A 23,797-nucleotide genomic window follows, 5' to 3' on the forward strand; every position below is an offset into this window, starting at 1 on the left:
CAAATGGCATTTTTCTATCCAACTCCAGTGAACAGGGAAAGAAATCTCTAAACCTACTCTTAAGCTTTCTCATAAAAAGGTGGAGATTTTATTTTTATGGTTTCTAAAGTCTTTAAGTCTCCAAAAATATTAATTTTTGAAGAGCCAGTATAAACACGTTCAAGTATTAGAAACTTCTGAATATGTAAATTTTATTAATTAAGTTGCGTATTTTTAGCAAAAGATTTTGTAAGTTTAGTTAAAAAATTCAGGATAAATGAGGATGAGAATAATAAGAAAAAAGTTCTACTTTAAAAATCAACATCTGAATTAATGTCACAAAAAAAGGCTTTTCTGGATGAAATAAAATATTTTGACCATGTTTTTTAATTTTTCAAGACTTTTTAAACATTATTTTTAACCCAACCAAAAGGAGGGTTGAAAAGAATTTTTAAAAAGTCTGAAAAAAAGTGGAGAAAAATAAAACATCCTGGCCGAAATTTATTATTTCCCTCCCCCTTCAACTAGTAGGTTTTTAGATAGATATTTACAAAACTGACTTCTGTAGGTATAAAATGCAAATCCAGATTACTAAAACAGTGAGAACAATTATATACTACCATTTTCAATTTCTTCCTTTTCTAGAGTTTTCTGGTTTTCACTATTATATATAGAGTGAAATATTGTAATAAAATGCTAGCACAAAAAAATGTAAGGGGGTAGGTTGAATTAAGACAGATAAGAGTTAGGTACAACATTATGTATATATTTACCTTTTTTGCAAACTTTTTAATTGTGTTTTTCATGTATGGTCCATGTGAATATAATGACAAGGGAATAATTGAATTTTCTAAATGATATCAAGTCCAAATAGAATTTTTAATATAATTTTTCAAAAGAACTCAATTTATCGTATTTCATATGCTTATTTATTGTGAGAGTTGAGAACATGTTTTTTTCATTCTTTTAATCACAGATTTTCTTTTCTTATGGTTAATCCAAATTTCATAGATAAAAGTAAGAGAAGCTACCAGTATACCACCCAAGTAGATAAAGAATACAAGATAAAAGCTCTCCATATAAAGTGGTTCAGGTTCAGATTCCTCTTCAGCTATCTTCAGAGCTCTTCCATAGTGAACTCTGTCTATCTGTATTATCAATCCTAAGAAAGTAGGTGATTAATATTTTATATATTTTTCCTATATCTGTTACCACTCTATTCTACTATATTCATAATCTAATCTTGTTGTGTTTCTTACATAGTTCCCCCCATCTTTGGTTTTGCCCCCCCCTTGAAAACTGATTCATTATATTTCTTTAACAATGCAAACAAACATTTCAACAAGGTAAAGATTTATTACAGTAGAATAGAGTGGTAACAGATTAAGGATGAAAATTTCAAAAATCACCAAAAAAATAATTAAAAAAATATACATTTTTAAAAGGATTATGATGAACAGGGTAGAAATATTGTTTCAATTTTTAAAACAGAAAAATAATATAAGTACATTGAATTTGAAGTAGATTTTTTATTCCATTCAATTCAATTCATTTAATTTAAACTTTATTCAATTACTTTAGACTTCATTCAATCACTCTCCATTTCATCTTAAACTTAACTGTTCTCATCAAACTATTTTCAATCTAATTCAATTCTATTTTATCCAATTCAAATCAATTTTATCCAATTCAATTCCATTTTATCCAATTCAATTCCATTTTATCCAATTAAAATCAATTTTATCCTTTTAAAATCAATTCATTACATCTTATCACATTTTTTCACTCTTTTCAACACTATTTATTTCATTCCCGTCTTACAACATTCCATTATAAATTAACCAATTATATTCTTAATATTTTCCAGCCATCTCAACCCTTTATTGATTATTAAAGCTTGAATTTAACATTTGTTAATCCCATGTCGTAATATATCTTTCGTAAATGACGCCCAGAAAATTTAGATTTATGTTGAATTCAACTTTTATTTACATATTATATTTATGAATTTTCATAGATTTTCAGAGTTTAAAAAGCAAAACTTCAAAAATGATGAACTTCATCTTTAACTATTGAATTTGGACTTTTTTATATGTTTTTTAATCATGTAGTCTTTTTTATAATATTCTTTTTAGAACAATTTATTTGACGTATATATTAACCGTTGCCCTGTAGACACATTCTCATCCAGAAGACGTCATTATTTTATTAAGAATTCTTAAATAAGATTTTTAGTCTTTTTAATTTTTCTTTTTTAAATAAGGGGAGATTGACACAATTTATTGAATGATTCTAATGACGATTTTTTATACACTTTTTTCTCTCTCTCTTATTTTAACTTAACAATATTCTGTTCATTCCTTCCAAAATTTTTCACTAAATCACTTATTCTCTTATAGTTTTATATACACACACTTATTCTATTCTATCTGTATCTTTATTCTAAACTTCAATATTTTGCTTGTTCTCTTCCAATACAGTGGTTCCTGAAAAACATGTATATATTGCTGAATCATCTCTGTTACTCTTACTCCAAATAAACCAACTCTTTTCATCATCCTAATATTCATTGAATCACAATCCCAAATCTACGATCCCAAATTTAATACCAAACAACAATCACATAAATAAACATCCACCTGAATCCCTGAGTCTAGTAATAAACCTCTGAATACTTTCAAGATAGTCTCCGTTTCTTCTATACATCCAACCTTCATGTGTTTTAGGAACAACAACACCTAGTCCACCATGAGTAGTAGACAGGGACAATGTTATCTAGATAATAAGATGAAAGTAATATGATTTGTAAGATTAATTCAGATAAAATGTCAATCTTTTTGTTTAATGGTTATTTTGTCTGAACATAATTCAAGGAATTTGTATGGCGGCAATCTGAATTTGATCTTTAGGTCTGGATCTGAATCTGGTATTCTAAGTTCTGATGGATCTCAGACTACAGATTAATATCCAAGAATCTTGGATCTGAGTCTTTTAAATCTGGTTACTGGAGTCATCAGTGTAGTTCTCCGATGATGAACTAAAGAATGAGAGCACATGGCCAGAGGCCTTTAGTAGGATATTCTGTACTTTTGTCTTGTGATTGAACCAATATTCTGATACACTTCATGACCTGAATACACTAAGTCCTACCTTAGGGTGGTTACTAAAGTTTGGTTCATGGTAAGGTGCAAAAGATACATAATAAACAGTTTTTTATGTTTGTTAAACTTTAACATACATTTCAGCAGACATGTAGATTATTTGCACCATAACTTTCTTAAGGTTGTTTCCAAAAGTTTGAACTTTAGAAGAGATATTTAGGTTGCAAGTATATTACTCAGGAAAAAAAGGAATTAACGAAGTGATGTGTTTAGATAGACAATGTTTTCTCTTTTGAACTATGGAATTAACATTTAAAATATAAAATATATGTGAGACTCCTTAACAAATGATGTTTTTATTTTGTTGATTGGCAAATCGATTTAAAAATTAGTTTTGCTGTTTGTTAACAAAAATTTGCCTAGCCCTTACCTTTGAAAATATCTTCTCCTGATTCTGTGGAGATTGAAAAAAGGGAATTTTACAGGAAAAAACAATAACAATAGTAAAAGAAAGTTTCTTCCTACTCAAAAAGCTAAGTTTTATTCTAAAATTCATCATTTTTACGCTAAAAATATTACCCTTACAAAATACAGAGTGTGCACATGCAGTATTCTTTGCTTAAGTAGAATGTATTTATCTATTGAAATTGTCTTCTTGGACCAGGATGTGTAGTGAGTACTAGAGTTTATGAATTGTGTGCTGGCTGGGTATATTCCTGAATAGCCTGGACATTGATTGGATCAGGCCTTCTGTTCACTTCCTCTTGACCAAAGACCAAGCAAGATGTACCCAATGGTGAAATTTCATGGTGCAGTTAGCAATAAAGTCACAGTTCTAGGACTGTTTGAACCCTGGCTTTACTGATATTATTTTTCAAATTTTTATCATAGCCCTAGGCTCAGTGGACGGTATCCACAACACAAGAGTCTCCATTATCACTCCATGATGAGGGTATATAGGTAACATAGTCTGCCCATACGTCATGTATGCCTATACAGTCAGCGTCTATGGCCCATGATTTAAAGAAACATTTTATTACTAAACGGTACCTAATTTTAGGTTTCAAAAATGTTTTTTAAAAGTTTCAAATTTACCTAACATGCATAATGTCAAGATATTGTAATTTAAACATTTTCCAATCAATGCCAGAATTTAAAAGTTTATCTTCAATATATAAGGAGAATGTACTTACATTCAAGCTATTTAACATGCAAAAAAATTTAATTTAATTTAATGCAATATCGTATCCTGAACATCATTATGTACTTATGTAAAATAATGTCCCAATAATTATGGAAATTCAGTGACAATTTTGATATCTTTGTTTAAAATAATTACTGAGCAAGCTGTTATCCATAGGTAATTCATTGTACATAGTAAAACAAGAAAATTAAAACTGTTAACATATCGAATCTTCATTGTTCTAATAAAATAAACTCTATGAGGCATAATAAGAATATGGCATTTGAAATCCGGTATTACAATTCTAATTTTTAGCAAAGAATATCCTGTATTTGTCACTGAATTCCAATGTTTATTGGGACACCCTGTGCACCAACACTAATCTTTAATTTCAAATTCTTGGTCATATTAACCAAACCCTATGGGTCTGGTTAGGTGCTTGTTTGCACTGTTTTTCGATTACCACCATTGAGCTTTGAAAATTATCTTTTGTGAACAGAGTCATTTAGCAGCAGATTCAGTGATTTGTAAAGATTTTGGTGTCATTTGAATTAGTTCCAATTTTGGCTGCTAGATTTTTCTGCTACTTTTAAAATAATTTTTTTTTTAAATAAAAAAAACAATTCAAGGATTGCCATCAAAACATTTTACAATTTTCACCTTTTATTATTTAGATTTTTCCTTATGTTTTGGCTACGTAACACAAGTTATGCTATGGTATTGTTCCTGCCACTTCCTTTTATGCAACAGATATGTTTCTATGAAATAATGTTTCTTATACATTTTACACTGCAAAAGTCAATTAATTGAATGCATTGCATAAATTCTTTATAAACAAAATCAAAACAAAAATTCTTAAAGAGAAATTTTTATTAACACCTTTTTTGTTAGTTTTGTCTAAGACTATCGCTCCAACCCTGCAATTGTGCTATTACCCCATAGCATATCTATCATCTACCTTTCCTTTTTTGAGCTGCTGTTGAATTATCAAGTGTCTCATTGTGTTCATGTCAACTACAACACATCCTCCATTTTCAGTAATGGCATCTGCACTTTCACTACTTCAAAAAAATAAAAGCCTTTAGCAGAGCTCAAAAAATCTGATATTTGAATTAGTAATTATTCATACTTCCTGATCACATGCCTTCCTTGGTATCTAAATAGAAACAAGTTATTTTACTAATAAATGTTTTTATAAATTTCAAATCAATTCTTATTATTTATGACTACTTATCAAGGCATTATGCTTTAATAAAGGCAAGTCACAAGACCAATTTTACTAAACAAAAATTGTAGACCAAAGGAATTGAGTTTTTGCCACAAACTCAAATTTTCTAATCCTTATATCTTGGAAACCTAATGGTGGAAACCATTGATATTTCAAACTAAAGCTATTTGATCTAACAGAATTCATAGTTTGAAATATCTAACGTCTACGAAATAGGATTGCAAAGATACAAGTATTATAAAATCGGAGTTTGTGACAAAAACTCAATTCCTTTGTAGGGAATAAAATTTGTTTGTTTTGCCTATATAAGTAGTTGTGCCCTTTTATAGGGGATATCATAGTAAAGTGTTTCAATTGGTGAAAAAAAATCTAAAAAAATTAGAAAAAAACTATTTTTGTAGTGTTAGAAAACTGAGGTTCACTTGACAGAGTACATTGATTGTCAATATTGATAGTTTACTTTAACCCCTGGATAAAACCAGTGTGGAATTTCTCCACCCATGTTGAATAAGCCGCGTCCACAAACAGCTAAAACATATCATGGCATATTCCCTGTATCCCAATATTCATTTCCAATGAATGTAATAGGGCCAAAAGGGCCTGATAAATGCAAATTGTATAATGGGATAGATATTTCATGTATTAATGAAATCCTCTGGAATATCTTATTTAATATTTATTTCGTAAACTTATACAATTTAAATAATTGGTACAATTTAACAGAAATCAAAATTAATAATATTGTCAAGCTCAGCTTAGTCAACTCCATTGATAACAATCTTATTGTTTTTTGCAGAAATTAGTTCATTTAAAAATGGAATCCTCCATTCTTCTTCCAAGGGTATTTCTTGAAATATCATACAATTTTTTACAATACGTTTGTCGATAATATTCAAATCTTTGTTGCATTTGTCTGCAATATTTCTCAGATTTTTTGCAGTTACTGACCTTTGATCAAATTTTAAAAGATTTATCAAAAGTCTGATACAAATTTTTGAAGAATTTTCTAATGAAGAAATGAATGAAACAAATCTACTGCAGAGCATGGTCATTAAATGAGAGGACTGTGACAGTGGTTCGATTAAATATCTATTACAAGTGTTTGGTAATTTAAACACAATTCTAACTGCAGTGTTCCAAGACGAATAAATTCTGAACACATCATTCAAAAATAAATTCAAATTGGATCCATAAATACTCGTTGCATAAAGGTTATATAATTTAATCAAAACTGTTGAATCTGCAAAGTAAAATTCTTGATTCAGGGAATGAATTTTAGCAATAAACTGTCCACGTTTCTGATTTATATCACGAGTAAATGAATTATCTGTTTGTAGCATGCATCCAAGATGTTTTACATAATCAACATATGGCAATGGTACATCATTGAGATAAATGGGCAAAATGTTTGCAGTATCGATTGGATATTTTGTAAAGATTATACACTTAGTCTTAGACTTTTCAACTACATTGTTAGTACTAAATTTCATTGAAAATAAGTTTGCAATTGTTCACATATCTTCACCATATTTTGTAAACCGTTTCTACTAGGAGCTAGCAATATAATTTAAAAATATGCCCATGAAAACTCCTCCAAGTTGACATCAACTGCCATAAAATCTTAATCTTGATATCAATTTGTTCATGTATATACAAAATAGGATAGGAGAGGAAACTGCTCCTTTAAGGTTGATGAAAATTCATTAACAGCACAAATTGGATGATCCTACTAGTCATAAATTCCCATCTCAGGACATAAAAACATTTCTTAGACAAACTTAATTAAATTTTTATACAAGTCCTTTGTTTGTTTGATATTTATCTTATGAACCTTCTTACCTTTCTGTTTGACTTAGTAAGGAATTGTTGTACTGAAGAAATCTCAGGTTCATACTCGGCAGCCATTAGATTTGCCCTAGTGTAATTTGTTGGTGTTAATAATTTAGATCCAGTTTAACCCTCATGCATAGATATACAAGAATATAGATTGCTAATGCAGACTGTAAAGTTGAAAATTGTACAACCCCTTGTACATCATGAACTCGTCATTTGAAAAGGTCATTGAATATATTTTACTTCTCGGGGTCAATCTATAGAGAATTTTTTTACTAATTTATTAGAAGAAGTTTAGTGAAACCTAGGCTTCTTCCATTAACTAGTTTAGCTTTTGATCCTAAACCTGCTTGGCCGGCCCTATAGTTTTTTTTTTGTCCTAGCACTCTCATTATTGTCACAATTACCGTGAAATAGATAAATGAAAATGAGATATGAAACTAAGATGAAAAATTGAAAGAGGAAGTAGTAGAATGTAGAAAACCTACTAAAAAATGAAGTAAAAATGAAGATAACATTTGATGATGATCCAGCGGAAATAGCTAGAGGCAAAAGTTTGCTGATTACATGTCTGCTATACACAGCATGAATCAAGAAAAGTAACAAGATCAGGAGAAAGAACGTTACATGACAATAAACATGTTGAGTATAAACACAGAAAAATATATACTTAGATCCGAATCAAAGCAGGAACAAAGAAATTAAGAGCAAGAGATACAAATTAAACAAGATAAAAGAAGAGAAATTGCAGAAACAAGGAAGTTAGCACATAAGAGAAAAATCAACAAGAGAATGAAGGCTGAGAAAAAAGGAAAATCAAGACAGTCCAAACTGAAAATATGGAAAATGATAAATGGGAATGATACGCAGAGCTATTATATAAATCCAACCCCTTAAACTGTTGTAGCAGAAGAAAGAAGAAAAAAAATTCCAAATAGGCCAAATGAAACGACAGATGTGCATGTAAAATCCACAGCTGTATCCCAAACAAGTGGGGAGTTGGACAAGCACAGCAAGGACAGTAAGAAAGTCAATTCGGTTCCAGAGAACCAACCAGAAAGTTTATAGAGACAACCAGCAGATAGGAGGGGATCCAGAGCAAGTCTTACAGTTGTGACAACAGGCTTCAACCCACCTACCCTCACTGCCATAATTGAGAACAATGTTGGCACAAATGATGACGTAGAAAAAAATAAATCAGAAGCAGAAGTAAAGGAAACTAACTGAATTATAGAAAAATTGAAGAGGAAAAAGATCAACAACTCAGATCAAACAAGACCAAACCTGGATATTAACTCAGAGATGAAAATCAAGAAAAATCAATGAAGCAACAGGAAAAGTGTACAGAAAATGTGGAAGAAAATATGGAGTATCTAGGCAAACAAGAAAAATACCTATTTGATTTGAATTACAGTTTTAGCAGAGATAATGACAAGATCCAGAAGGGATCAATTAACAGAAAACAGCAGCAAAGAATGATGGTTTGGTACTGGACAGAAATAAAGGGAAAGCAGGACAGTACAACAAGGGCAGAGAAAGTGAATACAAAGCTCCAATGAGCAAGAAAGGCCACAGATTAATAGCTGTCAGTTTAAACCAGGAACCGAACAAGATCATCAGTCTCAGAAAACAAATATAACTAGAAGGAGCAAGACCATTTCTGCAATGATGTCACACATAGTAATGTTGTTATCATGGTTCTTCTGGCAGGTTTAGGGTTGGAGAATGTCCCAGAATGGAAGGAGAGCAGCCACAGATTATGAGTCTATGATTGCCAGGTCCAGTCAGCCTAAGAAGATATGTTTTGCCTGAAAATTGCATTATTCCTGGTTCCAACAATCCCAGAAGTATGGACTCCGGCCTCATCCACAGGACCATCATTGCCAAGGGCCAGGTCCATATAACTTTGAGTGCTTAATTCATCGCACAAAAATCCCAGTTTAGAGGATATTGTGGGGCGTATAGTCACTGGAAGTTGATGACCATCCCAGAGATTGAAATTAGTATCCTGGTCTCCCCACAAGTCTGCCAGAGACCTCTACGCCAGCAACAATTTGAGGCCACAGATGGAAAGATTCTGAGAGTGGAGATGGACGAGGAGCTTCCTGGAGGACAGGAGTACAACAGTAGAGACGAGTAAAACCTACTGTGAGGGAATCAGGTTGAAGATGCATGGTAATGTGAGCGACAAGTCACTCATCCTCACACAGATTAAATTCAAAATCTCATGGGAGAAGTTTATCTCAGACGAATCAGGCTCAATTTTTACGGAGAATAATAGAGTATTGTGACCAGAGGAGTGTTTCCTTGTTCACAAGGCATGCTTAGCTGAAAATTCTGCAAAGAAGGATCACCAAACTGTCCATTCCAACTTGTCCGCTGAATCCTGGTGGAGCACGTTGAAGTTAATGTTATTGTGGATTGTTTAACATGACAAATCCTCAAAGAATCAATGTATCTTCTTGCCCAGGGAGGGAGGGGGTGCAGAGGCGCCATGATCCTTGCAAAAATGACCTCCGAGCCTCAGGATTTGCAGAATTACCTCCAGGCCCTGCAAAACTGGTCTCCCAGCCTCCGTGACGTCACCAAACCTCCCATCATTCTGTCTCCACACCTCGCATTTTTGTCTCGGCTTGTTCTTTTTATTTTTTGTTTAAATTTATTGGCTTAACCAAACAAATATCAAAATATATCTCTTCATAGTAGACTTTGTCATAGTGTAAAGACACGTTTAATCAACAATTTTGTCATGTTAATTCATTCAATTGTTCTGGAGTTGTTTTTCTCTAAAAGTTTACATTAAGATGGAATGAGTAAAAGACGACCTTTATAAACGACCTATCTAATGTTTTTGAAGGCATCATGATTTGAAGATTTTATTAACTCTTCATTCCTTAGCATTACATTTTATCATAAAAATGCAAATTGATATGATTATATACGAGTTNCGCTAAAAGAAAAACTATTTAGAATTAAATTTAACTTATTAAAACAACAAGATATGACACAAAGCTGCCCTAACCTGTTAGTATAGCATGTAATAGATATTTAGATTATTTTAATTCTTTGTTTCAATTTTTAAAAAAATAGTTCTTCAATATTTTCTAAAGCATTTGATAAAATTACAAATACAAGGATTTCACAAAAACTACCTTGTTTTGTAAATTGCCGCTGATTCGTTCCTGAGACCCCTTTCAAATAATATAAAATTTCTCTATCTTTATACAAAACTGCAATAGTTCTTCACAATTTTAGGAATTTGTGAAATTTAGAAAAACAAAATACGAGCCTTTAATCTCAGTTAAAATTCACATTTTAATACAAAATGTTAATGTATCATTCTGAACTATTTCATCATGTTGAGAATTTTTAAAAAAAAGGTTCTTGGTGGAAATAAAAGCCAAATATTTTTTTTTGGAGCCAAAATGTGGGGCGTGGAGACAGAATGGCGGAAGGCTTGGTGATGTCACGGAGGCTGGGAGACCAGTTTTGCAGGGCCTGGAGGTAATTCTGCAAATCCTGAGGCTCAGAGGTCATTTTTGCAGGGATCATGGTGCCTCTGCACCCCCTCCCTTGCCCAGGTATGACTGTCTGTTTTACCACATTGAAAGGAGTTATGATCAGCTAGAACCCCAGGCACATGTGCTTTTGACTGTGAAATCTGTTTTTATCAGGGAGAGTCTCGACCTCATCCCTGCTCTCAGCTATATGTCCCATCACAATAAGGAAATGCTTCAGGAAGTACAAAGTGATCAAGATATTGGCAGTTATGAAAAGTGGCTTTAGCATGAAAAATGACCGAGACTACTTGCACCCAATAGAAAAGAAACTGGGACTTTTAGTGAGATAGACGGGTTGCTGTATATACGAGTATTTATGTCTGACAACCGAAGTTCAATTAGCAGAGATATCTTTTTACGTCTGTTACCAGTTATAATCCATGGATCCATTTTCTATGCAGATCTTGATAGCCTGGTTACAACAGCACATCTTTATACATTCCTTGCTTTGATCAATTTCCTATGATCGTTGAAACCACAAAGCACGTCTGAGTCACTATTAACAGGAGAGTTGCACAGATAGCCATGCCGATCCCTATTCTGAAGAAAGTTTCAAAGAGAATCAGATCACTGCTTTTTATACACTGGATGAACTTCAATGGTGGGAGGATTATAATAGTTTTCAAAGCCATATGAAATCCTCACACCAGAAGATCCTGAACTCACTGTGTGTCATGGAAGAATTTTCTAGAGGGTCAAGTCATATGCTGGGAAGGGTCTTCAACATGGAGGGTATGCTTATGTACTAGAGGAACAGAATTGTTAAATTATCTCAAGGGATTTGTCTCAAGGGAGTTCAGCCTAATCAAGGAGTTTATTTTGATTAGCCTTGCAATCGAGTATCTTGCACTCATAATATCCTGTATTAGACCCGTCTCAATGTTTGGTCTAACATGCTGGACTGGGGCTGACTACGGAACAGGAAGAAACCTGCAGCGAAAGTTATGTGGATGGGATCACTGTTGGTGAATGAGAAGGCTGTATGATTTAAAATAACTGATGGTTAACTTTATTACTTAACCACTNCCCCCCATGTTGTAATAAATATCCGTTAATATGATATCTGTAGTCCTGAATTACATTGTACATTATTAATTATCTATGTTGAAACTACTTTGTGTATATATATTGACGTAAAACTTGTAATTATGTCAATTAATGTTAACTTGTAACATAGAAACCTCAAATGTAGTTAGTTGGAATATACTCCACTTTGATTAGGGTAAGACAAGATTGTGTCCATTGGTTTGACATTGATAGTTTGGAGCTTGTGTCCGTGTTGACATAAAAGCCTATGAGATTGTGTCCTTGTTTTGAATTGATAGTTTACGAGTTGTACCTGGACTGATACTGTTCTGATAGCAGTTTTACAAGTACAGCATTTACTACATGTGCACCTTTAAAGTATCCAAGAAGCCAAATGTTTTGAATTTAAAGTTCAAATTTTGCCTCCCCGCCAGAAGCTCCCAGGGGGGCAAAAAAGATTTTCCTTATGTCAGGTGGTTACCCTGCTTTTATATGTATGATTACAATAATCACAACATTTCCTTAGTCGTGGAATTTCAAAAAAATGTGGAATCCGTTTTTTTGTACTGTCAATAGAACCAGATTAAAAAATTTTAAATAAAACAAAAATTATCTAATCTGAACGAAATTCTTCTTATCTCCGGTAATTTGGAAACCACAAAAAAAACGAAATTTATGAATTTTACTTCTAGAGTTAATGATAAAACGATTTTATAAAATACTAATAATCTAAATCATGTATATATGTAAACTTTAAATCACTGCCTTTATGCTTTAATACAAATTGTGAGATTTTAATTTAATAACCTTAGATCGCATTGCCAAGAAACCATGATAAAAAATGTCCATAGCAGCCAAAAAAACTGTAGGCATTGAATATACCTCTTCCCTAAACATGATATTTTGTTTTATAATATAAAATATAACAATTTTGGTTCAAACCTTGTGGATTAAGTTTCAATCCATACACCGCCAAACCTCTCCCAAAAAAATTTTTATAGAAAGGGATGCATATGGTTATATTGATAGTCACAGTTAGTGTTTAATGGGTGTTTTATTAGATATTACGATATTACTATAGTTGGTGCCCTCATATAGATTGCAAAGTAGAGAAAGGCATGGTTTTTGTGAACGAACAAAATTTTTCGTTAAAGATGGTGTCCCTTAGAAAAAAACGAACAATGGACAAACAACTTGGATTGTTCAGAGAAAAAAAACAATCATTTTGAAAAACCAACGAATAAAATAGCAAGAAACTATCTTTTTTTAATCTTGAAAACTTGAAAACAACAATTGATTTATATTGAAAAACTTTAGACAAACTATCATTATTTTACAGAACGAACAATTTTACTTTACGAACGATCTTACTTAATGGACGATTTTTACTAAACAAACGATTATACTAAACGATCATTTAAGGAGAAAACGAACGAAATAGATGAGAAACTAACAATAATTTTGAGAATGATCAAAATCAATTTGTGAACAATCGAAAAAAAACAAACGAAATGGGTCATTCACGAACAATGAATGAACGAAATGAAAGAAAAAAACGAAACTAGTCCGTCTTTAGCTGTAAGCGTAAGTATTGTGTTCAATGTTCATAGTATATTTTTACATTAATGAATTTTGAATACTTTAAAAAAGATTACCTTTCCTCATCTTGACATGAAAGGGTTCCTGGAAGTAAGCTCCATATGAGTACAGACCCACATCGATCAGAGATATATTGGAATCTAATTGAATTATTTAAAAATCCTTTGAAACAGAAAATTGTCTATTATTTTCAATAATAAAATTTAAAAAAATGGTTTACGTTTTAAATGGCATAGAGACATTTTAGAGCTAACATTTTTGTGAGAAACGGTGGCACGAAGGACTTTATGTATAATAAAGGGTATGAAGATAATTATCAATTTTTATTTAATTATAAATTAGTTCTGTGATTCACCATTAAACTATAGTTGGATCACATTAAACTATAGTTGGATCACATTAAACTATAGTTGGATCACATTAAACTATAGTTGGATCACATTAAATTATAGTTGGATCACATTAAACTATAGTTGGATCACATTAAACTGTAGTTGGATCACATTAAACTGTAGTTGTATCACATTAAACTGTAATTGGATCACATTAAACTATAGTTGGATCACATTAAACTATAGGTGGATCACAGAATTCCTACTACAAATTTTAACTAGCCCGGCGTTATCCGTGAAATAAAAAAAACATGAAAATTGATTTTTTAAATATAATTTCGAAATTTTTAGCCTTTTTTTGGCCAGCTATTGGTAAAATTGTATATACAAATATCTTTATATGGGTGAAGAGATTTACATGTAGATTGTATTATGCTTACCATAAGATAATAGGTTTTCATCAAGTACTACAAAAGAGTACATAATGAATATTGATCCTGCAGTAATACATATCACCATTATCCAAACCTTTTCATTAAACAATCTTTGTGTTATAATTAATTTCTTGTTATATACTCTGTAAACATATGTTATACCTCAAAGCTGAACGGTTGAATTATTTGAAAAAAGTTTGTCTTCTTAAGAGGTAGAGGACAAGCTTAAAAAATAAACAAATATTAAATATATGATTCAGTAATAAAACTAATTCATCATACAGTGTGTCCCAAAACATGCTCTTTAAGCTATTACAGCTACAATCATAATTCAAATTGCTCATATAATTTATAAAATGTAAGTAACATTTTCGATCAATAGACTAGAGGTTTGTGGTTCACGACTCTAGTTCTCATTTATATTCCGGGTTTTGATAAGAAAAAGACTCAACATTGAGCCTTATTCTCCACCAAAATCAACCAAGGTTGGTTTTATTTTCAATAAAGTCGAGCCGAAGATTTTGCAGCTGTTAATCACGTGACACAAGCTGTCGTCAGAGTTGGGTCGAAGATCGGGCCTAAAAGTCGGGTTAATTTTTAAGTCGTGGACTCTGAGTTTATAAAGCAAAGATAAGAAATTTACGAACACCTAAAAAGCAACATCAAAGCGTCATAACTCAATTTCAGTTTTACAGAAATTTATGTCTATCGATACGTAAATGTAAAAAATGTAGTACAAGTTAAAGAGCGTTTTTTTGGGACACCCTGTAGACTGTAGAATTGAAATTATCAGCCCGTTTTTGGTACTAATTTAAATCTTAAGTTGTGTTTAATAAAAGAAAGCATTTACCCAAGGTCGTTCCTGAGTTCGAGATGGGTAATATGTTCACTTTATTAAATAAAACTGTTTTATTTGGTCCATAGAAGAAGTAGATGTCAGAAACATGGATATAAGCAAAAATCTCATCATCTGAAATGATTTAATAATGCATAATGTTGCAAATATTTGATTCTAATAAAGAATTCAAGGTATATAAAATGGGGATAGGGCTTGAATGCATATTGTAGGATAGCTATGAGCTGGATTTATTTTATTGTAAAACGAAGAAAAAGATTGTAAGCATTTGAATACTTCTGCATGCATAAATAGGGCTTCCGACGAAATTTTCGTTGATCGAAATTCGCGAAAATGAACGAACGAAACTGATTGAATTTCGTTCAATGTTTTCGCAAATTTCGATGTACTTTCGATCTCATTTTCGCGAAAATTTCGTCCATTTTAAAAACGGCTTGCATTAGAACACTGAAACTTTGTTGTTAAAAAACTTTGGCAAAATTTATTTTTTTGAATGCATAGGGTAGGGTGGAGGACAGTCAAACAGGGGGTCGGTGTTGAAAAAAAATCAGAAATGCTTAATACATTTTTTTATCAATTAATCTACAGGGCAAAAATTTATATATTTGAAAAGCCCTTGAAAACTGGATGCAATAACACGTGTCACATCATTTACATGTTAATATTAGTCAAAAATAAAAATAAATACTTTTGATCATTTTTCCAACATACTTTTTGACAAATATAGCCCATCCAGGGTAGGATTAACTATGTTATATTTAATGATTTGGCAAAGAAAATATAAGTTTAAAGCTGCAGGGAACATTCGATTATTAAACGAAGACCAAAAAAATCTGACTTGTTTCTAAACCCTATCTCTGCTTGGGTACTTGAAAACGAGGATACGCTGTGGGGGGGGGTCGGTTTGACCCCCCCCCCCTAAATCCCATGTTTAATGTCCAAATAGGACAAATGATACATTATTCGAATTAGAAAGCTCTTATGCTCTACTTTTAGAATCTGCAAAAAATTCGCAAATTTGTGAAAATTCAAATGTTTTTGAAAAATTCAGTTATATATACAGTAAAAATGATTGCAAAAAAGAATGTCTAAAAAATGATAAAATATATTATTGAAAAGCCCTTGACCATGCCATTTCAAATATGCAAAAAAATTTTACATAAGTTTAAGTAACCTGATGTGTATTTAAGAAAAACTAAAAATGTGCAAATTTCTTTCGACGGGTTGTATGAAAATAATTTACAAAAGTTTCTTTGCAAAACTTGTGCAATCCGTTTCCTAAGCTTTCCAAAAGGCTAAAATTTATCAAAATCTGACAGCTATAAGTGGGTCAAAGCAAAAGCAGTCATTCAGGAAGATGTGTCTGAGGACTCAGACAGTTAGTATAAAATCCCGGTGTTAGACCTATAATGGAAGGGCTATGAATATTTAGGAAAAGTCAGAAAAGCTGTTACATAGTATGATTGTTTAATGCTTCTTGTTAAAAACACAAAAGTTGATTTAATATACAGACAAATTATCTAGGTTGTTAGTATGTGTAAATACTGTACTATTATAGGGTGTTCAACTTGACATTATCTAGGTTGTTAGTATGTGTAAATACTGTACTATTATAGGGTGTTCAACTTGACATGCCAATATAAAAAGACTGAGTATCATGTTTGATATGAATCTTTGATAATAATCTCTGATGATTATATTTTATTTTAATTTTTCTGCAACGACTGTTAAAATTTGCAAATTTAGTTTTCAACTTTGACTTCAATTAAACAGTTCTTACAGCTGATATTAAAAATAATATTACTATATGATACTACCTACCCCCTTCCTTTTTTCAGGACTGTTCTAGTACGTAAAATGTTCTTAAACCCCCCTTCTATATTTTGTAGTTTACCAACAATATGTTTGCATGCTCCAGTAAAGTGGGTTTCATTAATTACTGTACATCGAGTTTCTGCTTTCATTGTAAAGCTCAGACCAAAATGTTCAGCAAAAATATAAAAAGCTGAATAATCTGGTCCAGAAGGTATCACTTCTCCATTCTTATTTGTTCCATTGTATGAGGCCCTAAACAATTCATATTTTCATGTTAATCTAAAATGTGATATTAATGATATTTGAAAGTGGTTTGTTCCACGTATTTGTAAACGCAGGCCTTCACTTGGATCATTCTTGTTTTCAAAATTGCTCTGATCAAACAATTTTCATACTGATTTTTAAATTAGCAATTTTTTTATATCTTTACCATTCAAAAACATGTTAGTAGAAAATATTGGTAAATCGTTAAGCAAGTGGTGAGACTTCTAACAATGTCAAATATTATATTAATTGAATTTAAGGACAATGATCATGTGTTATCTTTTCCTTTGTTTTGTGATTATTTATATATTAAAAATCAGACAGATAATATGAAACAAACCCTTGATATAAATATATATATATATATATACCTGTAAAACCAGTAGATATCAAAGTGTTCCACACGAACGTTAATACCCTCAAGATCTTTAACCTAATCAATACTTTTGTTAGGTTTTTTAACCATAAATTTTTTTTCTCCATTTAATGTTCCGGGGAGGAACTACCACTTATTGGGGAATGCCTTGATTTGCAATGGTACCCTTGAAAACTTAATTATATATATCTAAAATATGGAAGAAATCGTCCTTTTTCTGATTCGAAAAGTTTTGATTATTGTGAGTTTCTCCGTTGCTTCCTGTAAACAAGGAATGCGCAAGTTACTTTCGAAGAGAAACAGCTTTAAGAAACACAAACATTGATATCTAAAAATTCATGTTTAATCAGACAAAGCTTTCAAGGGTACCGTAGTAAATCGGACATTGCCATCTTAGCATGGAGTATTACTTGAAAATACAGTCCCTTTAAATCTATGAAATAAAAAATTCAATACATAACCTGGAGGGAATCAAATCTATCTCGTGGAACCCCCTTGAGCATACACAGATGCTTTATTTTAAGCCTTGTATTTCTAAATGAAATTAATCATTAACATACAAATAAACACATGAAATATTGTAGGGGGATGACCAATATTTGTTTTAAAACATATAGTTCTTTTGAATAAGGGAGTGGTGACATGTTGTTACTACATTTTCAAACAATTTAATTAATCTCATCTTGTAAACTTATGTAATCTTAAAGATTTAAAAATGTATTGAAATAAATAAGAATCCAATACCTAGTAGTTCTGTTATGCTTATGATTAAATATCCACATACTTCTAGGTAAATATAAAAATATAGATAGTTAGTTAAAAATAATAATTTATGCTTTAAAATCACTAATTATATTGTTTAACTTTTTTAAAATAAGAAAATATAAAATATATTTGACCTGTATATTTGTCCACAACCAGGAAAATAAAGATTAAGAATACTTAAATCATCAGTTTTCTGAATCTCAAGACTAGACTTTGTCAGATCTATTAATGTATATATAGATGTTTCTTTAAATATAGTATTTTGCTTAAATTATTTAATTAAATATTTGACAAAACATAATTTTTAATTTATCAACACATAAGAAAAAATGATTTACATTTTACAAAATAAAAACTATGAAAATGTCCTATTAAGTGTTACAATCATTCACAATTTCCCATAAGTATTTTTTGACCCGAGTAGACTTAATTATTCATAAATATGCATACAAAATTTTCATAAAATGGTTTGTATGTTTATAATTTTAAACCTGTTACAACTGTAGATTCGGTTATTTTGATGAACACGCACTCTCTTTTTCTTAAAACAACGTTTATTTTTTAAATTTTATTTTCACGAATAGATTATTTACCTTTTAGAAATACAAAACTTGTTTTCCAACTCTTCCTGAATTTTAGAATATTGTAAAATTCTTAAATTTGTAAAAATTCTAAAAATATTTCCTGTGGAGTCTTGAGATTAGTAATTATAAGATGACAGTCCTCCAGTCCTTCTCCATTCTTCAGAGCCATTGTTTCAATCTCATTTAATATCATCTAAAGGAGTTGAGTTTTTGCCACAAACTCTGCAATTTTCTAATCTCTATATCTTTGTATAATCCAATGTCGTAGACCTTAGATATTTCAAACTATTATACGCATAGATAGAATAATCTAAGTTTGAAATATCAAAGGTTGCAAAGGTATTTAGATCCATTTCCATTTTATTGGTCATCTTGGTATCAATCTATATGTATATTGTCTGTCTGTTTGAATCTAAAGCACTTGCAAAATTTTTGCTTGAAAAAAATGTCGACATTTAATTCTTTTAAAGATTCACAATTTTACAAATTTTAAAGACAAATCCGCGATTATTTTGCACATTATGATGACAAATGTCAATTTGAAAAGCAACAGTTAAAAAATAAAATTCTCACTAGAAAAGAGGCGGGTTTTAAAAGCCTTGTTTTGTTAAAAAATATTTACTTGATAAGTTTTTAAATATAGCTAAATATAGCTAGTTTATGGAATAGTATTTACACCAACCTTAGCTTCTATCATTTCTTCAACTATCTCCTCATCCTGGAATATATTGTGTATTATTATTATCAATATATTAAGTAATTTAAAAGTTTTCCTATCATTAAATAAACTGATCATTTGTCACAAACTCTAAATATTTTTAAAATAGTGCCTTTATACAGGGTGGCCCTAAAAGAACTAATTTTAGAAGGGGTCATTTAAGTAACAATTTGTTAGTCGATGTTTCCGTTTGTCGTGAAACTATGTCGAATGTTCGAATGTTTACTTTAAACAATTAATAAATTTTATTAATATTATTCTGCCCAAATATATATTGCAGAAAGAAAAAAAAACAATCTTAGAAATTATGATAATGAATACTTTATTTTGGTATAATAAAAGAAACTGATAATTTGCAACAAACTCTAAATCTGTTTAACCCATGGTGCCTTTATAGAGTGCTTCTAAATTAGACTATTTGATATACAGGGTGTCCCACGAAACATGACAGTAGCAAGACGACTTAAAAGTCGTCTTTGAACTTGGAATTTATGGATTTAGTCTTTAACCTGACTTAAAATACATGATTCTTAAAACCATAACCACAAAATAGTCCTTGTTTTTCCAAGATGTCGCCTGCTTTTTTTGTGCTGTCAATATTGCCGGAGATATTAAATTTTTTTTCAGATTTAAATTTTGTTATTTAAAACAAAATTGTCGAATTATGAACGAAATTATTTATAGCTCGCGTAACATTAAAAGCACAAAAAAGGCAGACCACATTTTAGAAATGCCAGGAATAAGGATAATTTGTGATCATTATCTCCAGAATTTTACTCTTAAAATTAGCTTGACAAATGAATATAGCAAATTCAAAGACGACGTTTAAGTTGTCTTGCTACTGGCATGTTTCGTGGGACACCCTGTAGCATAATAAGTTATACAAACATCAGGTTTCAAAGATACAAGAATAAAAAAATAGAATATAAGACAGGAAATTATTTCCTGTGAATGACTATTGAATAATATTGTTCCTTCCTGTTTAGTCCAGTTTCCAATAATTGACACAATACAAGGATGAGAAGGATGTATATAGTTCTCAAGGTAGGGTTGAAGCAACGCCAGCTCATTTCTAAACAAAAATATAATTTTTAGTGAATTTGTTTAATGCATAGATGTAAAGTGAATTCAGATTTTCTTCTGATATTAAATTGGACTGTGAACGTAATTTAAAGTGACCATCCATGTAAAGAGGGGAATGGTCCCTTTAAACCTTTGACTGTTTAACGAGTAAAGAGAGCTGGGTTTTTTCCATCTCTGGAAAAGTGATGAATTCTTGTAAATTGCGGTGTGCAGGGTGTAAATATTTACTTTTGAATTTTAGGAAACCCCGCTTTTATACAGTGATGACAAGAAAACAATGGAATAAGAAGACGACATTACAGCAATAATTAAGTGTATTTGATGTTGTTACAATGCAAATAGTTTTATTAGACAATTATAAACCGCTAGTTTGGTGAAATTGGGCTGTTTACACTTCACAATTGTTATGTTTCATTTTACTTTTAGAAGTTTTAACTTGATTCTAAAAGTCGTCTTCATATTTCAGAGTTTTCTTGTTATCATAACTATCATTACAGCTTGCAAACAAAGTGTTTAACAATTAAAGGTATTTTTGTAGATTAAGAACAATAAATCAAACAACCTTGATCACTCAGTCAAAGATTTAAAGGGTACCGTTGTGCTTTCGGCATTGCTATCTTTACATGGAGGTTCACATGAAATTTTGTTTACAATCCCTTTAATTGTAACTTTCCAAACCAACCTAAACACTTCTGTACTCTGGGTTTTATATAAGTTAAGGAACACCAAGAGTAGTGCTAACAAATTGGAACACATCATACAATCCCTTTCTCTTTGGTTATTAGTGGATCATGATCTGCTCTAAATAATCTATTTTATNACGTCCCCCCCATTTTTCCAGGGGGGGACCCCTGACGCCATGTTGTGACAATGTGATATTTTGCGCGCAAAGGTCTTTCTATTGGGTGAAAATATTTTCCAATTTAAATGTCATGCTTATTTTTATTGAATTCAAAGACTCTAAGTTTCTGAAAGAAGCTTCAATTCAAATAAGAGTTAATTAGGATGAGATGGTGGTCAAAAATATTTAACTATACGTACATTACGTTATCTTAACATTTCTAATCCGCGGTTTTACATTTGTCTTAAATTGGGATTGTTCGCGAAAAATGAAAGGGGGTATAGCTTACGTCGAAAAATATGTTGTGCCTGTTAAGACATTTATTGTGTGTAACACCTCAGTGCAGCCAACCTCAGAAAGCTGTGCAACTGACCAATTCAGTAGGGATCGGATACACTTTAACTTTTTAGTGCATTTAACCTACAAAAGTTGTTCATCCAACTTACAAAAGTTGTGAATCCGATCTACAAAAGTTGTGCATCTGACATACTATATTAAGTTGTGCATGGTGTCGTATCGTTTGCATAATGCTTGATCGGACTAACGTATACATTCGCACTAACGTTCATTCGGACTAACGTTTAGTGCGATCGACTGAACAACTATAATTGTTCAATCAAACTAAAAACCACGTGGAAGGTTTTTCGAGCAAGTGGAGAACTATTTTTTTAAATTCTAGCGGAATTCTGTTCATTTATAATTATATAATTAGTTCCATTAAACATATATTGTACATGGAATATGAACAAAAAATAATCGATTGAACTAAAGCTATAAAAGTTCCGGTAAAATCGATGTTAGTATAATGAACAAATTTAGTGCAAATGAACAAAAAAATGTTCAATCGAACTAAAATCTTAAATTTCACAATTTGCCCATAAAATATTAATTAGTACAAATGAACATATTTTAGTGCAATGAACAAATTATATATTCAATCTAACTAAAATCTAAAATTTCACCATTTGCGCATAAAATATTATTAGTAAATTAATGAACATATTAATAAGTGCAAATGAACAAAAATATGTTCAATCGAACTATAAAATCTAAAATTTCACCATTTGCCCACAGTATTATACTAATGAACATATTTAGTGCAAACGAACAAAAAATGTTCAATCGAACTAAGATCTAAAATCTTACCATTTGCCCATAAAATATTAAATTTTAGTACAAATGAACATATTTTAGTGCAAATGAACAAAAATATGTTCGATCAAACTAAAATCTAAAATTTCACCAATTACCCATAAATTAACAATATATAATTGCACTAATATTTCCAGAAAAAAAATTAGTCCATTTGAAAAATAATTATTTTGGTCATATGTTCATTTGCACTAACGTTTAATTGCACTAATATTTTTAGAAGAAAAAAGTCCGTTTGAACAAATTCTTTGTTGGAGATATTCATTTGCACTAACGTTCAATTACACTAATGATATTTTTTTTTAAACTTATCGTCCGTTTGAACAATTTTTTTTTGGACATGTTCATTTGCACTAATTTTCAATTGCACTAATATATTTACAGAAAAGAAAAATTAGTCCATTTAATCACTTTTTTTGGGACATGTTCATTTGTACTAACGTTCAATTGCACTATAATATTTATAGAAAAAAAAATTTAGTCGGTTTGAACAAATTTTTTGTTGAAATTGTTCATTTACACTGTAACGTTCAATTGCACTAATATTTACAGAAAAAGAATTAGTGCGCTTGAACAAATATTTTTAGAATATTCCAGATCAATTGCACTAATTTGATCATTTATACTAAAATATTCCTGGCGGGAAAATAAAATTTTAGTCCAATTGAACACAGAAAACCAGTTTTTTGTTTATTTTGCACTAATGTTAGATCGTACTAAAAACCAGTTACCATATGATCAGCTGACTTTAGTGCAAAAGTTTAAGTACCTCGGCCATTAGTGCAAACGATATAGCATATCATTGTGCATATCCGACCTACTTTAATTGATGTGCATCCGACCTATACTAAAGTTGTGCATCTGACGAGGGAGGGAGTCCAGAGTTCCTCAAATTACAGTAATCACCGCCACCCAAATCTGTTTTGCGGCAAGCGCGCTCCTCAATTGGTAATTGGCACAGTTCATTTTAGCCGAATCTTAGATCCAATTCGCCACTTTAATGACTGCATTTCATGATTGGCGTCAAGATACAAAAGAGGTCGGGCTGCCTGTTTACTAAAATTATCT

The 23,797-nt window shown here is 31.1% G+C and overlaps 1 protein-coding gene across 1 annotated transcript; it reads right to left on the bottom strand.

Moving 5' to 3' along the window:
* Nucleotides 1-895: 895 nt before the first annotated feature.
* LOC111702135 (uncharacterized) lies at nt 896-21,533 on the bottom strand. Its single transcript, XM_023473715.1, has 22 exons — nt 21,419-21,533; nt 20,632-20,725; nt 19,618-19,653; nt 19,036-19,128; nt 18,945-18,979; nt 18,843-18,892; nt 18,486-18,573; nt 18,331-18,372; nt 18,048-18,120; nt 17,582-17,643; nt 17,026-17,198; nt 15,126-15,245; nt 14,438-14,499; nt 14,282-14,369; nt 13,566-13,649; nt 12,718-12,799; nt 7,331-7,406; nt 5,952-6,019; nt 5,393-5,419; nt 5,222-5,324; nt 2,619-2,754; nt 896-1,141 (listed from the first exon to the last, which is right to left on the bottom strand). Exons 1-22 carry the CDS (start codon nt 21,493-21,495, stop codon nt 909-911), a joined length of 1,902 nt encoding a protein of 633 aa, XP_023329483.1. The 5' UTR covers nt 21,496-21,533; the 3' UTR covers nt 896-908.
* Nucleotides 21,534-23,797: the final 2,264 nt, after the last annotated feature.

The sequence above is a fragment of the Eurytemora carolleeae genome, unplaced genomic scaffold, assembly GCF_000591075.1.
Source record: "Eurytemora carolleeae unplaced genomic scaffold, Eaff_2.0 scaffold442, whole genome shotgun sequence".
NCBI classification, from domain to species: domain Eukaryota; kingdom Metazoa; phylum Arthropoda; class Copepoda; order Calanoida; family Temoridae; genus Eurytemora; species Eurytemora carolleeae.